The following is a 16904-nucleotide window of genomic DNA, read 5'->3' as shown; positions in this document are numbered from 1 at the left end:
CGCTTTTAAAAATGCGAACAACGAGTTGTGCTGTAGAGAGAAATAAAATGATAGAGGAGGAGAAAATGTGGTTTTCCGCGTTTCGGACAGGCTCAGTAAAGGCCGTATTCACCGAACGTCCTTCGAAAGATACCTTATAGATCACCACTGGCCTCACGAGTGATGATACCGAAAAAGCAAAAAAAAAGGGGGCTACCAATGTAAAATGAATTCAAAAGTAACGAAAGCTGGCCAAATCGGAGTACAGAAACTTGGCTAGGTGCTCATGAATATTGCAGCGTAAATGAAGAAACACGTACGATGATGAAACCAAGATAGCAGTCCACACCTCTACAATGAAAGGAAAATAGGTTACTATCTATCTATCTATCTATCTATCTATCTATCTATCTATCTATCTATCTATCTATCTATCTATCTATCTATCTATCTATCTATCTATCTATCTATCTATCTATCTATCTATCTATCTATCTATCTATCTATCTATCTATCTATCTATCTGTTATCTATCTATCTATCTATCTATCTATCTATCTATCTATCTATCTATCTATCTATCTATCTATCTATCTATCTATCTATCTATTTGAGCATGATTGAATATTGAAGAAATATTTGGTGATTCTGATCATGTGCAGTGGCAATCCCTTTTTAACAACGGTGCTATTTTTTTTATTTGTCGCATTGCGAAACCTTGTCCATTCCTTTCGCATAAAGGTTTGATACCTACATGGAGGAATCCATTTCCATATCTTCTGGTACTTACGGCTCACCAGATACGAACGGCGATGTTACCGACTTACTTCAACCTCACGCAGCGCAACACACTACAAATTTAGTACAAAATAAAGACAAAAAGTACAGTGGGGTCTTTCGCCACGTTTCCTCCCCACAATGCTGCACGAGGACTTGTCAACCGCGCAGCCACAAGGAAAGAAGGTGCTCAGGTTTTAGACTGCAGCGATCGCCTCCTCTCTTACAACGAACTCACCAAGCACTTCTATCTAGTTGCAGGGCGTTTTCCCCCTCCGCACAATAAACGCCCCCAAGATATTCTGCCCCAAGTTACTCTTGCAATCCGCAAGGATCGTCAGTCGCGAAGGGGGATGGCGTTGCTCTACTGATAAAGAATTGTGCTTTCCTTCCACGTTTTGACACGCAATTTAGAAGCTGAAGCTGTCTTTTGTAAACTCATGTGTGGTTCAAGGACTGTGCTCATTGAGTGTGTTTATCGGAGCCCGTCATCACGTCATGGAAGCGTATCAGCCATTCAATAATTCATGAATCAAAGTGTGTGAACTTCGAGAGTACTGGTACTGGTTATGGATTATTTCAATCTTGCTGACACAGATTTCAATACTATGCATCACTCGTCAGCAGTCCTTTGATATTATACTTGCCTTCAAACTTCAGCAAATCGTAACTGAGCCTACACTGTAAAAAATATCCGTGTTTTAACGTCGGAGCAGACCGTAGAAACTACAGAGTAACATCTGTTTCCTGAAAAATAGCGAGACTGGACGTTTAAAGCACAAACTGTGCTGCGGTTTATGGGAAACAGCAGGAGTTGCCGTAAAGCAGCAGTCGATGTTTCCGTTCTTTCGCTCCTTCCGTAAAACACCAGAAAAACGTATGTCTTCTGTACTTCAAGAACACGCTTCCGTGATTTGTGTGCACGGCGACATACTGGCTGAACTTTGACCATTCCCCCCGTTCGACAATGATACAGTGAACTAGAACAGAAAATTAAGCGATAGCCATGGACAATGCCTTGAGAGAGCTATCGTGGCGGGTGGCTAACGTATACATACAGCGGCAACGCTGCAGTCGCCGACTAAGATGAGGCGTCCCACAGTGTGTAAGGAATGCGCAGATTCGCATTGTACGCTCATGGAAAGTCAGAAAACGAAGACGGAAAGTGTGATAACTGGGCAGGCTTTGATGAGGAAATTAAGCTTAGAGCAACATTGGGTTCGAAGATAGACTAAGAAATACGAGAGAATGAGGAAGAGAAACTGTTCATTAACTCACAATGGAGAAAAAGAGCTGCATGCAGGATCACTGGAAAGTGCCAGTATGGATACATATATATATTCGGAGAGGCGGAGAAGGATAGCAGCGGTAAAAAAAGAAAAAGAGAACGTTTCAGAGTTTTTACCGATTAAGGAAGAGGATAATTACAGCATTATGATACTTCACCGCAAGGGAAGCTAAATTTACTATTAGTAGCGAAGTCGGGTTGCCATAAAAAGTTATAAAGCGAGACGATATGGTGGGCCAGCCTTCGTTAGTGTGGTCACACTGACGAAGGCTGGCCCATCAGCCGAAACATTTGTAATTAGTAAAGGTGTTTTGGCGTACGTCGTGCTTTTTCGCTTCCGATATATATATATATATATATATATATATATATATATATATATATATATATATATATATATATATATATATATATATATATCGTCGAAAGGCGCTGCACTTCGTTTTCAATCTTGCAAGATTGAAAGCGAACAGGTACTTGTACTGCGTCTATGAGACTTTATTGACAAAAGATAGTGAAAAAAAAACATACCCGTCCAAGAATCCCTGCATATATGTGAATCTTGATGGTGTGCATAATAGTTTACGTTTTTTTTTTTTTTTCGTCACATCGTGAGAATGCACGACACACAGAAGAAGAGACAGTGTACATGTTCTCCTATTTTCGTTCCTTTTTTTTTTCGTGCTTGCAAGCCTTGACTTGTTTAGTGAGAGCAATCCTATAATCGTAGCTGCGTTGTATAGTTGGCACACCAATTAACACGCAGTCAATGAAACACAGTAATGAAGTGTATTTTAAAAGGGTGCGGTTTGCTGTTTCTTTGTATGAACTCGTTGTTTTCACGCTGTTTCGCACCGTCAAGCCTACCATGCAAGCTCAAGCCCAATAATAAAATTTGGAAGGCTCGGGGAAACGTTTGTTCTTTTTATGAATTCATGAGTCTACTCGGTGAACACCGACGGCGACTTCACTTCGTCACCGAAGAATTCATCGGTTGTTGAATGGTTCTCACTACCTGCGACGAGAACATCGATTCTTCAGAACTATTTCCCTTTACACCACTTTTCCTGAATAACCGATAAATTTTTTGCACCACCATAGCTCTTCCCAACCACAACAGGCCAAAAGAAAAAAAAATGCGTTGATGGTCACACAAAATAACACGACTGCTGCGGTGTGTCCGGCCATCACTGCCCAATAGAATGGGTGCAAGATAGCATCGGTGCATCGTGGTGTCGGCTAGAATACAAAAACAAATTGTAGGCAGGCGCTAAAGTAGTCAGTTTGCCCCAAAGGGAGCGTCGCGAGTTCGATTAAAAGCCGCACCACCCGCCGGTGCCGTTTCAGCTGAGCGCCTCCCTTCGTAGCCTAAGAGGGCGCTACGAGCGTCGTGTACATCAGTCACGGCTGCATCTGCTCCCACAAAAACGCCGGATTGCCCCGGAACTTCTCTTCCTGCCTCCAAGATTCCTGTGCGCAAGGTCAGTAAAGCTGCTAAGACTCTTTTGCAACCAAAATCTTCGGGACTTAAAGCACAGAAGCGAAAAAAACCCCACAACGAGGACGCGCCCGGGGTACGTTCAAGGCTAGGCCTAACAAAGCACCCGCGCCGACCCAACACTGGCGCGGGCGCAACGCCGGCTACTAGTGACCCCAATGCCGAAGTGCCCATGATGCTGTCCGCGTTCGACATGGACACCACACCACCTTTGAGTGCAACAGACAAAGCACACGTGTTTTCCATGCCTGCACCGCTTGCAAGTCATACGTTCATTACTACAAAAATAGGTGTAGGAGACGACAGGGGCAGGAACTATCACTTGGCTGTGTGTAAACTTATTTTGCCATATTTGGCGGAATCTGAGTGACAGCCGTGAGGTACGATTGGTGCTCGCATTTTGCATGCAGGTTGTGTTGCATCTTGTTATTGATTTACGTGCTCAGGACCAAGTAGTGCTAGCAGTTCATTTGTTTGGTTCCTCACTTGTCAAGTTTTTTGGCGCACTCTTCACTTGTTCAGCTCAGTGGTCTCTGGCACCCTACGTGGTCAAGGCAGGCGGCTATTGTCAGAGCTCTCTCACCTTCCTGCGAAGTCCATCACCTGGCACACATCACAATCAGGTAGGCATTTATTTCACCGTTATCGATCATTACCTATCTTATAAACAGTTATAAGGTGCACTCGCATGCCACAGCTCATACGAGCTAGGCATGTAACATGTCTGTCGCTATTATAAGGTGAATAATGAAACACGTGTTTGCCATGCTTGCATCGCTCATACATACCTTATTACTAAATTAGGCACAGAAAACAGTAGGGGTAGCAACGGTAACATTACTGTGCGTAGGCATATTTCAGTGCATTTTGTGGATTTTTAGTGTCGGCTATGAGGTACGACCATAGTGCTCGCACGCTGTGTTGCACCTTTATTGAGTTGCGCATGCAGGAAGCAGTACAGTGAACAGTTTAATTCTTCGGAATTATATGAAGCATTGCTTGCACTCAGCAATAACGGCATTTTTCCTTTGTTAGTGTCACTTAATTGTATTATTGTGGTGAAGCCTGCTGTTGAGTTGCATCTTTGTAGTTTGAGGATGTCACAGGTCTGTTTGTGCACGCACTCATTAGTGATCTCCTCGGTGCCCATGCACATGGCTGTTATAAGGTGCACTTGTAAGCCGGATCAGCAGGAGTCTGCTGTCACGTACACACCAGGCGTGTACGTGTCTTTGTCGTCTTATCGAGCGCAGACAAAGCACTCGTGTTTTCCATGCCTGCATCGCTTGCAAGTCATACGTCCATTACTACAAAAATAGGTGTAGGAGACGACAGGGGCAGCAACTGTCACTTGGCTGTGTGTAAACTTATTTTGCCGTACTTGGCGGAATTTGAGTGACAGCCGTGAGGTACGATTGGTGCTCGCATTTTGCATGCAGGTTGTGTTGCATCTTGTTATTGATTTACGTGCTCAGGACCAAGTAGTGCTAGCAGTTCATTTGTTTGGTTCCTCACTTGTCAAGTTTTTTGGCGCACTCTTCACTTGTTCAGCTCAGTGGTCTCTGGCACCCTACGTGGTCAAGGCAGGCGGCTATTGTCAGAGCTCTCTCACCTTCCTGCGAAGTCCATCACCTGGCACACATCACAATCAGGTAGGCATTTATTTCACCGTTATCGATCATTACCTATCTTATAAACAGTTATAAGGTGCACTCGCATGCCACAGCTCATACGAGCTAGGCATGTAACATGTCTGTCGCTATTATAAGGTGAATAATGAAACACGTGTTTGCCATGCTTGCATCGCTCATACATACCTTATTACTAAATTAGGCACAGAAAACAGTAGGGGTAGCAACGGTAACATTACTGTGCGTAGGCATATTTCAGTGCATTTTGTGGATTTTTAGTGTCGGCTATGAGGTACGACCATAGTGCTCGCACGCTGTGTTGCACCTTTATTGAGTTGCGCATGCAGGAAGCAGTACAGTGAACAGTTTAATTCTTCGGAATTATATGAAGCATTGCTTGCACTCAGCAATAACGGCATTTTTCCTTTGTTAGTGTCACTTAATTGTATTATTGTGGTGAAGCCTGCTGTTGAGTTGCATCTTTGTAGTTTGAGGATGTCACAGGTCAGTTTGTGCACGCACTCATTAGTGATCTCCTCGGTGCCCATGCACATGGCTGTTATAAGGTGCACTTGTAAGCCGGATCAGCAGGAGTCTGCTGTCACGTACACACCAGGCGTGTACGTGTCTTTGTCGTCTTATCGAGCGCAGACAAAGCACTCGTGTTTTCCATGCCTGCATCGCTTGCAAGTCATACGTCCATTACTACAAAAATAGGTGTAGGAGACGACAGGGGCAGCAACTGTCACTTGGCTGTGTGTAAACTTATTTTGCCGTACTTGGCGGAATTTGAGTGACAGCCGTGAGGTACGATTGGCGCTCGCATTTCGCATGCATGTTCTGTTGTGTCTATTGATTTGCGTGCTCAGCAGTTCATTTCTTTGGAATTGCACGACACATTGCTTACACCCGACAACATTGCGAATTTGCACGTCACTTAGCCATACTACTGCTTAACTGCAGCTAATCCAGCATGGGAGTCCTTGTGTGTACCCAAGAAGTTGGTGTATGGCAACAGAATCAAGCGATCGCATATGCGAAGTTTTGGGTGCCCTATCTTGAAGCCACCCATTTCCATCTCTTGCGCGTACTACTGGCAGGCTACGGTGCAATTCATACTTGGTATCAACTGTTTGATTAGTCAATATATCACAAAAAGCTTTAAGTAATTGTTTAAAGTAATTATGTTTCAAGCTAAAATTTTAAAGTAATTGTATTCAATATTGGACCTGGCTGCACTTGAGAGGCTGAAGCTGCTTTCACATATGTGCAAGATATGAACATCTGTTGTCAACATTAGCGATATAATGGATAGCATTACTTAAGTTGTGAACATGTGTAATGTTGGAGCATATGCTAAGCTCACTTTTGACTGCACATTCAGGAATAGCCTTTTAAGAGACCCAAGTTGCGCAAGTATGGGTGCAGTTTTCTGTAGAATTTGTGCAGTTAATGTTACAGTCTCCGTCATTATTTCTTTTCCTTGCGCCGCCTGCTTCAACTTAGTTTAAACATTTGTAGCAGGTCAAGAATATTTATATTCACTGTGCTCTTATATAGAGGACTGCTTAAAAAGCATTGGCTAATGTTCATATGAAATTGAACATAACCTGACATGCTAACCAGATATTGGAATGATTCTACTATTGTAGACTGTAAGGTATTATTACCATTGTAGCAGTGTTTTTATTATAAAATTGGGCGGTCTGAAAAAGTGCACAAGCCAGTGAATGTAATTTAGCAAAATAAGTGCTCTACCTTCATTGCAGCCATAACATCAATGAAGAATGCCCACTTGCCGGCATTGCGCACAGACATTTTCAACATTGACCGACTACTTCGAGCACTACCACTATCACAGCAGTGTGTTGGGCGGTGCCCTTTGCCCTTGTGAGCCTTGTGGAGCTTTGTTTAAAAACTATCAGAGCCTAAGAAGTCACGTCTTCAGACATCACAAGAAGCGATGCAGCAAACAGACTGATGATGCGTTTGTCTGCTCTGTGTTGTCATGCGGGGCGAGTGTGCCTACTCGCACGGAGCTTCTTGGTCACATAGCTGCCCATCTGGAGAGTGGAATTGATGCTGTTATGTGTCCTTTTGTGGGTTGTGGTAGTGTGCTGAGGTCAGCAGGTTCCTTCAGAACACATGTTTCAAGGTATCACCGGGGCAAAACTGCAACACAGTGCACGGAAGTACCTGAAATTGAATCCAGTTCAGATCAAGAGCACAGTAGCACACCCCCTGCTGATGTTGGAGATAACTGTGAAAGGGAGTCTGGTTGTGACAGCGATTTGCCGCTGAACCCCTTTTTTTTTTTATAGTGATGTCATAATCGTGGAGTGCACGCCATTTTCCTGCTCATATGCTTTGGTGTTTACAAAAACAAAAGGAGCCTTTTTTATTTTGCAAACAAAATCTGTTGCAATCAATGCTCTATCTCGTCCACTTCTTTTTTTCTTGTCTATGTGGTTTACGTCCCTACCTTTCTTCAGCCTGAACCTACTAGCCAACAACATGTTCTAGTAAGCTGGTGCAGTAGTTTCAGGGTGGTATTCCCCACCAGTCTGTTTTTTGTCTTCTTTTTTTGGCGTGTCACAGCTGTTGCACTCAATTGTAGGGTGGTAATATAGTTCTACATTTCAATCAGTTTTCACTTTAATATCTCTACAGATGAATTCATCTATTATCAAGTAACTGTTATTTACTTTGATTTTTGGAATAATTGCAGGAAATCTTCCAGGAGAGGATGGCGGCCTGTGCGCCTGCATTATTTCAGATGATGGAGGAGGCGCCGACGAAACATACTATGGAACTGGTGGTGCGCGTGAGAGACGAAGGACAAAGAGAAAAAGCAGTCCAGGTAGCTGTGCTACCATTCCTCTGCGCGCATTTTAAGGAAGACAAGAACTACCTTTACCAAGTATTTGAAGTAAGTTTCACTTTGTTGCATTATGTTAGTACAAAACTGGACAGTAACATCTTTTCAGAAAGTGATGTATTGGTTTGTTGAGAACAGCTTTAGGTTCTAGATTTTATAGAATACAGTCGATCCCGGGTATATCAAACTATGATATATCGAATTATTGGCTATATCAAAAAGTTGAGAGATCCCCTTGAATTTCCCATGCAAAAATACGGGACTGCTGTACACATCTATCGAACTCACGCACAGCAGAACATCCGCTAAATTGAACTCTGAGCCACGCTAAAGCCCACAAATTGCATTTTTCCTAACAAATAATGATCATTTATAGCCACAATTCGACAAGTTCCGATCCCTTTTCGCGTGCAAGTGACTAAAAGGGGGTGCTGAAAAGTGAAACATTGAAACTCCATCTTGCTGATCTAGCTCGTTGCACAGCACTTGTGAGTGCACCGGTATGCTTGATGTGCGATCTGCAGGTTTTAACGTGGGGGCATGGTGATGACCGAGGGCACCAAAACGAAGTGGAATGACTTAAGGAAGTTTAGTGATCTCATTGCGATGTTCGCATTCAATCGTGTATGATGGCATGTGGGACTGAAAAGCGTGGCCTTCGAGATGTGCAACTTCATGAGGTATTTTGGTGCTTCCGGTTTTAGAACGCTCATTTCGGAGGCTACGCTTTTTTCTAGCTTTCCGCACCAAAGCAACAGCTGTCGGTTACAAAATGACAAAGCCACAAGTGACATCGCTATCACCAACATGCTGACGGTGGGAGCTTGCTCGTTTGTGGGCAGCATCGCCTTTTGTGGCTTGTGGACCTGTGTACTTCTCGCCTCGTTACTGATAAATCATCATTTGGAAGTCGGCGCTACACATTGATACGCTCGTAGCGATAAAAATCATGGCTGGTGCTAGGAGCGACCTCAAGTAAAGCACAGTCGTGAACTGTTTCTTTGCGGGCTTTGTGCCAGGTGACGACTTTGAGTGCGTCATGACTGCTGTCAAGGGCGTACAATGCCTCAGTAAATTCTATGCCTTGTTAGTGTTTTCGGGCACCATCTCGGACAGCGAGCGGCTTCATTGGAGCAGAAGACGACGTCGCTGGTTCTGACTGCATGGATGCCGAGATGATGCCCAATGTTGACGGTGCCGTGGAATTATTGCTTTCGCCACCAACGCTCTACGGAGCTTACATTGGCATTCAGTGCCACTCAGCGCTGTTGTGGCCGAATGAGCTGAATTTGCTTACTTGGAAGGGTCCAGTGATATTGAGGACAACTGAAACTTGGTGGCACGCAAAAAGAGAGAAAAGTTTACAGACTATTTTCAAGTGAAATGAAGTGCGATAACTTGCAAAAGTAGATGTTCAGGCCTTGTTCTTTATCATATTGTGAGAGAATCATTCTTTAAGTGCTTGTTAGGATTTCAAAAAACTGTTTTTAGGTCTGAGATGCTCTAATTTATGCCTTAAATACACATATTTTGTGTTTCGACTCATCGATATATTGAACTACATATATCGCGATCCCCTTCGAGTTCAATATATCTGGGATCGACTGAATGCTGTGCAGGTTTTTAGCACAAAACAATAGCTTTTTCAGTTGAATTTTGTGAAAAAAGCTGCTTTTGTATAAAGGAAAATTAAACTTTGACTGCTGAAATCAGTTTTCTTCTAATTTCACAATTTCTGAACTTTGAGCAGACTTAACTTTTTTACACTTCTTAATCGATGTATTTTCTTCCCATAAAGAACAAGTGCAATGCTACCGTATGAGAATTTAGTGACCGCTGCAGCAAAATTTTTTGACAGAACAAATATGCTAAACATCCAAAAATACCTAATTCATGAATTGCTGGACACAAGTTAAAAGGAGGATAGTGTAGCTTTGCATATCTTTTGCCTTTGTGCTTCATTTTAAGGTAATTTTGGTGGCTTTGTACAGCAGCATTATTCATTAAAATTACACCGGAACACGCGCTTTGTCACAAGTATCAGCATTTGAAGATAGTGTAAAAAAAAGGCAATTTTCAATTTTTTTGTGGAACTTACTTTGGTTATCCGCATTGTGTCGTAGTCACAAAAATGTTCTGAAAAAAAAAATACACTGCCCTTGAGCCAACAGTTAGTGCGGGCAGGTGCCATTGTTTCATCAGAGCCACTAGGATAGGGAGTGAAGTCCCCAAGCATCCGACTATAAAGTTCACAGAGTGAATGAGAAGGAACGTAGCGCTGTGAAAAGTGAGACTTCATGCAACAAAAACTGTGTTGGGGCATGGTGCACGCATGGTGAACCACAGTGCACAAACTTGGTTTACTAGCCTTTTTCAGGCTCAATGGGAAAAAAAGTGTTTGTGTGCAATCAGAGTGCTCCACATGCACAAAGCATTAGTTTTTTGCAATGCACTGCAGAACAATGTTTCTCGTCACTTTGGCTGTAGTGCCTCATTACGACGCAGTGAGGAGGGCACTAAGAATGGGAATAGGCCAGAGTTGTTGCAAGATGTTGCTCACTTTGTCCCTTGCTGTCGCACATGCAAAATAATTTTAAGCAATACTATCACCACTAACATTGATATATTGACCTGCAATCATTCAGAGTTGTCTATGATGTTGCTGTAATCCAAAGAGAAAAATGAATCAAAATGTGAGCAGGTTTTTTTGCGTGCTCGCTATCCATTCTACTTTGCTCTAAAATTGTTCCAAGTTTCAAGGCTCCTAGGTAGGTAATTTGTACTTGGTGCACACAGCCTGCAATAGACCAGGAACCATGGTGGAAAACGGAATTGCAGGGATCGCATCTCTGATTTATATATTGGAATGGCCGCAACTGTACATATCTCTTTGTGCTTTTGTGTACATGGGATATTTTTGCTCATCCAGGAGGGAACAAGCATCACTGAAAAGCTTGCCGAGTTGCCATCAACGCCTACAATCATTGCACTGGGTGAGTTCCCTTGTCGATATCATTATGTGTTGATTGTTGTGCGAGGAGGTCAAGTAAATTGATGACATTTTACAACATGAGTGTGAGCCTAACTCCAGCTACAAGGTGCAGTAGATACTTATACACTTAAATAACAGATGTTGTCGGAGGAGAAGAGTGGAAGATGAGGGCAGACCTGCAACTGGGTTTTATTCAGTACACTCATGCAGGGAACCTGCGTTCATTCTGATAGTCTGAGTGAAGTATCACAGACACAATCATTGCTTTTGTTCATTAGGAAAAAAGCCTAGGCAAGCTCAAGTGCCATTGGGTCACAACTGCATCTCAATTCTTGTCTTTGCCAGTAAAGTCTGCCATGGTTTACTAAAAGTAAACAATTCGTATGCATTTAAGTTGGGCAGGTGAGAACCTTGTCTGGTCTTTATCAAGGGCTGGTGTTCCCTACATCATTCATTTATACATTGACCTGTATGACCAATGTTAACATTCCTCCATGTCTGAGTGACTTCGTTATCCTACTTGACGAGCGCACGTCGAACTCAGTGGGGTGGCACTTAGTGCAATCTTGCACACCTCATAGAGGCAATGCGGGGTCTTAGCATTTACCTTGAACGGCACAGAAGAGTAACCTTCACCCACAAACTAGCTCACCAGACAAAATGCTGTGCTTTAATATTAACCCAACTTTAACATCAGATCATACATTCTGAACATATTTACCACGAGCATGTGAAGACTTATTTTATGATTGTGCGTATTCGAAGACTGAAAAAGGCCATTGCACATTTTTTCAAAGGAAGCCTTGGAAAAATTTTGGGAGCGTACAAACCACTAGTAGGGTGTGTAAAATTGCACTAAGTGCCACACCTTTTAGTTTGTTAGTTGCTTATCAAACCAGGAGGAATGTTTACATCAATCAAACAGGCCAATATATATATGAACGGCGCAGGGAACACAAGTTGTTGATTCCTGACAAGGGTCTTATCTGCCTCTGACTTCAGTGAAAGTCCATTGATTACTTGTCAGAAACTATGACAGCCATTACTGGCAAGAATGAAATTCGGAGATGCAGCCTTGACCAATTGGCTCCTAAGCTTGCTGAGGTCTTCTTTTTTTTTTTCAGGAGGAAAATGATTGGGCCAGCGTATTTGGCTCAGATTGTACAAGAATTAATGCAAGTCTATGATGCATAGATGAGGAATTTGCAGACTGTAGCGTGTAACCATACGTGTTCTAAATGAAGCCCATTGACGAGTCTGTACCCATCCTTGTGCTCTTCTCATATGTTTCATTTGAACCACACCTTGATAACCTTAAAGGGCTCCAACACGAAAAAGGGCAGCAGGTGCGAAGGTGGCCAGAAGTCTCGCACAAGTGTGCACACAAAGATAATGAAGTTGGCCCAGAAGCTGCGTTTCAATCAGTGAAAGTGTGAGCATGAATCATACACATTTTCTGATGATATCCGGTTATTAGAGCTGAATATTATCTTGATTGTGGCTTTGCATTTTCAATTTAATTTGTTTGTAAGTATTATGAGCCTGGCGTTTTCTTTTTTTTTGTCCTTCGGAGTGTAGTCAAAATATACTGCTATTATTTCACAAGAGCCAGCACATGAAAATGCACTCTCAATTGAGATTTCTATATACTGTGAATTGTGCCAAGGACATATAGTATGTTGTGAAAAGAGAAAAATGGAAGGTTTGGCCTTAATTTTATCCTAGTTATCAATCTCACTGATGCTTCGTTAAAGAACCCCAGGTGGTCGAAATTTCCGGAGCCCTCCACTACAGCGTTTCTCATAACCATATGTGGTTTTAGGACATTAAACCCCATATATCTATCTAATCTCACTGATGCTTATGTTAAACAGGGTTTGGAAATTCATTCATCTAAACCAAGGGCATACACAGAACTTTTTAGGGGGAGGGGGCCCTTTTTGATCTGAACCAGAGGTCTGGGCAGGCAAATGGTAATTTTGCGCTAAGTATTTCATGGAGAAAAAAGTTTGGGGGGAAGGAGGGGAGAGGCACGGGCCCGGTGTGCCACCGCCTGGCTACGAATAAGTGTAGTGTATATTCACATGATGTTTCTTAGTTCAGGTCAAGCTCTTTCAGTTTTTTTACAGGATCCTCAACCCCCCCCCCCTCCCACCTCAGCATAGTGAAAAAAAACATTCTGTGATCAATAAACAGTGCTTAAAAAATTTCACTAAAGCTGCTGCTTGGGCGAGTTGGTTCATGATTAAAATATGTGCCGTCTTTTTTTGCGCTGGTAAATCTATATTAAGAAAGTTCAGCCATAATTTGTAGCTATATGTGGCACATAGAGCTTAACAGCAGAATGCAAAGTTGAAAATCAGTATAGGTATTCACCCGTGCATTCTGCTATACAATAGCAACAAATATTTCTGAAAATGTAACTGCTCATTCTGAGCATGATCAGAGCCAGTGGGAAACTTCTCAGGAGCGCCGGGCAGGCCCTATACATCCTGTGCATTTTTGCTGATTTTAGGTAGTTTTCTCAGTGACTAAAAGGGATATTCATATAATCCATACATCATTTTCTTCCAAACTTTTTGCTCTTTTAACTTCATAATATAGAATTTTTGTGAATTTTTTACCACTAGAGCTTGACTTTTGAGTTAATTGGCATCTATGAAAATTTGTAACACAATAACGGTAAAGTGCATAGCTTCTATTTTGCTTCAGTAGCTGTATACAAAAAAAATAATCAACTGGTTATCTTAAAATACATGGGAAATAATGGTAGCTAAGTAATAAAAAACTGTTTTGAGATATGGAATAAAGTTCAAAAACAGGTGAAAAGTGATCGCACTGTCAGAAACACTGTTCAATTATTTTGTTTAGTAGTTACAAGCTTGGTAATCACTGCCAAAGTCAATTTTTCGCCGTGGAGCCTCTCGCAATGCTTGTCTTGTTTTTTTTTTTTTGTGAGATGTCATTCAGCTCTATCTGCAACGTATCGTCAAGTGTGGTCAACGATTTCCAGCAAATTCATTGTAGTTTGGCCAAGCTTCAATCCTATCTCAGAATAGAGGCTCGTGTGATACTACCATTATTAAATGCAAAAAAAATATTCAATGTCGCCATTTCTAGGACTCTCACCCTAAACAAAGAAAGGAAAGATTCTGTGACTCAATTCCCATTAACTCAACACTTACACTGAGTCGTTCTCACACATTGTTATTCAGTTGCATCAGAAATATTAGTCCATGTCCATTAGAGCATACCCGTTGTCCCCATGTATATACGTGATTCACCTCGAAAGATGCTGAAAAGGCTGGGAGGTTTAACAATAAAGAGCTTGCTGGTTCAGCACCTCAGTACGTCACAGGGATTTATTCACATTAACAAGAAAACTGTACGGGCTTCAACGAAATTTACACTTCCTCAGAACCTTCTTTACCCCCAGCATCTAAGGTTATCGACAAGCACGGCAAATGCAAGGTGTAATGATGCTAGGAGCTGAAAGTGTTCCAACCTATGTATTCTGAAGGCGGATTGTGAATACAAAGGTGCACAGTGTCTTCGGACTGCTTTAGAAGTTACCCGACAATCTTCTATACACAGCTGACTCTAGACAAGCATTTTGACTTTTGTACGTCAGAAAATTAGGCCGTAAGCATAGAGCGAATGCAAGGGGCTTGCACTAGAGTGTGTTTTCACTGGCTACTTCCTTTTGGAAAAACTGGTTTTGAGCCACCAAAAATGCTGTTTATGAAAAGCACGAATGTGGATGCACAAAGGGACACCCCTCCCCAAATTGCAAAGAAAACAAAGCGATTTTTTTTTTCACATTTTGCTCTACCACGTGCCCCTACTTTTTGTATCAAGGGCCATATACATACACAGAGAAGGCATTATAAAGTGTGTGTAAGTTGCTTCTTGCATTCATTTGATCACTTGTTTTTCACATTCTTTTCAGGCATAAACATGCTGAAGTGATGAAGAATGGTGATGTAGCAAGCTACAGCACATGTATTATATGTAAATAAATTCATCTGTGTTTTGTTAATGTTGCATTATTATTTATTTGGTATGCAGCAGCAGGGGTGGTTTACACACACACAGTACATAAAGACTGCATTAGTGTAGGTTGAAACAGTACATAAAATTGGACATAAAACTCAATCATGAGAATCTACAGGCAGCCACATAAACATTCCATTCCATCCCGTAAAACATCGGCTTTTCGACAGTACTGGTCAACAAAAGCTTGTGTTAGTTTTTCACAAATTAAGTTACTACCAAAACTAAGTTTATTTTATGCTCAGTGAAACAACTCTTTCCTTCAAGGCAAAGAAACTACACAAAACCTTAGTCAAGCACAGAAAAGCCATTAAACGAAACCAGGTGTTTTACTGAAGCTTCTGTTTTCATTAATAATAACGGAATAATTTACAGCCAGACTGCTCTACAGCGATCTCCGTTTATTCCTCCTCTAAATACAGCAAATTCTGTATTCCTACAAACAGAGTCATGATGTGTTTGAGATAACAGATTTGCTGTGTTTGGGATAACAGATTTGCTGTGTTTGGAATAACAGATCTGCTGTGTTTGGAATAACAGATTTGCTGTGTTTGGGTTAACAGATTTGCTGTGTTTGGGTTGACAGATTTGCTGTGTTTGGGTTGACAGATTTGCTGTGTTTGGGTTAACAGATTTGCTGTGTTTGAAATAACAGATCTGCTGTGTTCAGGAATACAGATATGATGTGAAAGAGAATACGGAAAAATGTATAACAGAGACTTCGTGATACGGAGCCTGCTGTTACTCATTTACAGAATGCCTCCGGCAACGATTTACCAGCAGCTTTTGCTGTGTACCGAGACATTTTTTTTTACAGTGTACATGCACGCAAGGTACCGTAAACAACATTTTCGATGCTATCCTTCTCAGCCAACACTTCCCGATAAGTGCTGTTAAATCGAGTGTTATTTAAGTCATTTCGGACCACGACATACCGCTACACATTTTACCTATTACTAATACCCTAACCAATCGTAGCAAAGTGTCCGTGACTGCTGACTTTCAGAGCGCGTGGCAACAGCATACTTACAGACTTTGAATACTACACTCTAAAAATAAAATGTCGAGTAAAAAGGGTGTCTTTTTGCCCCACAACAATAATCGTGATCAGGCTTGCGTGCGCTTCCTTTCTTGAAAACTCGGCGCTGGCCACTTTCCTGTCGAAAATGCAATGTAACCCTGATAATGGGCATTTAATAAACTTGAAACTTGAAACTTGAAACTTGAAACTTGAAACATGTCGATCGTGACCGGAATGTACCGGGCACCGGGCGATAGCGCAAGGATGGAACGCAATATAGATGACGATTATTGTTGTGGGACAAAAAGACACCCTTTTTACTAGCTCTATTTTTTTAGAGTGTAGTTCGCCAGCTTTGGACAACTCGCGTCTGACACATCACGTGACACAGACGCTCTCTCGATTACGTTCAACTCATATTGTTTTTTTGCATCGATAAGTATGTTCCCCCAAAATTAGGAAGCCGCAGAGGTCAAACCCATGAATCACGCGTAAAGTTATTCACTCGAAACGTCGCGTCATTCGTCTTCGTAAAACAGCAAAGAACAAGCAAAACCAGTTCGACAACTGCAATACGTTAAAACTGATCTCTGAGATAAAACCAAAGCTGCAAAAGATCATTACTTGAACGTAACTCTGCCGAATTTCCTTTCAAATAACACTCGCAAGTTCTGGAAACACTTCGGTGTAAAGGGGGCAGAGACACAACTATCTGAAGAAGAAAAGCTTTAACCACGGGGTGAATGATGGAGAGTGGGGCGAAGCATCCGTCCGTCCATTCGTTCTT

The 16904-nt window shown here is 42.0% G+C and overlaps 1 protein-coding gene across 1 annotated transcript; it reads left to right on the top strand.

The window, feature by feature from the left end:
• Positions 1 to 897: 897 nt before the first annotated feature.
• On the top strand, positions 898 to 15082 carry LOC142767173 (uncharacterized). The gene is made up of 7 exons (XM_075868391.1): positions 898 to 942; positions 3392 to 3525; positions 4065 to 4165; positions 5094 to 5194; positions 7902 to 8102; positions 10981 to 11044; positions 14993 to 15082. Exons 1-7 carry the CDS (start codon positions 898 to 900, stop codon positions 15010 to 15012), a joined length of 666 nt encoding a protein of 221 aa, XP_075724506.1. The 3' UTR covers positions 15013 to 15082.
• The last annotated feature ends 1822 nt before the right edge of the window (positions 15083 to 16904 follow it).

Source organism: Rhipicephalus microplus, chromosome 7 (assembly GCF_043290135.1).
Source record: "Rhipicephalus microplus isolate Deutch F79 chromosome 7, USDA_Rmic, whole genome shotgun sequence".
Taxonomy (NCBI): domain Eukaryota; kingdom Metazoa; phylum Arthropoda; class Arachnida; order Ixodida; family Ixodidae; genus Rhipicephalus; species Rhipicephalus microplus.
The sequence above is the reverse complement of the archived record's forward strand: the minus strand, read 5'-3'. Positions and strand labels throughout refer to the sequence as shown.

Excerpts from the sequence above, each read along its gene's own strand:
- LOC142767173 (XM_075868391.1), top strand. The coding sequence starts at position 898 with ATGCTGCACGAGGACTTGTCAACCGCGCAGCCACAAGGAAAGAAG. Across the intron at positions 4,166-5,093 it reads CTGGCACACATCACAATCAG|CTCAGTGGTCTCTGGCACCC; the intron begins GTAGGCATTTAT and ends TCACTTGTTCAG. Across the intron at positions 8,103-10,980 it reads ACCTTTACCAAGTATTTGAA|GAGGGAACAAGCATCACTGA; the intron begins GTAAGTTTCACT and ends TTGCTCATCCAG.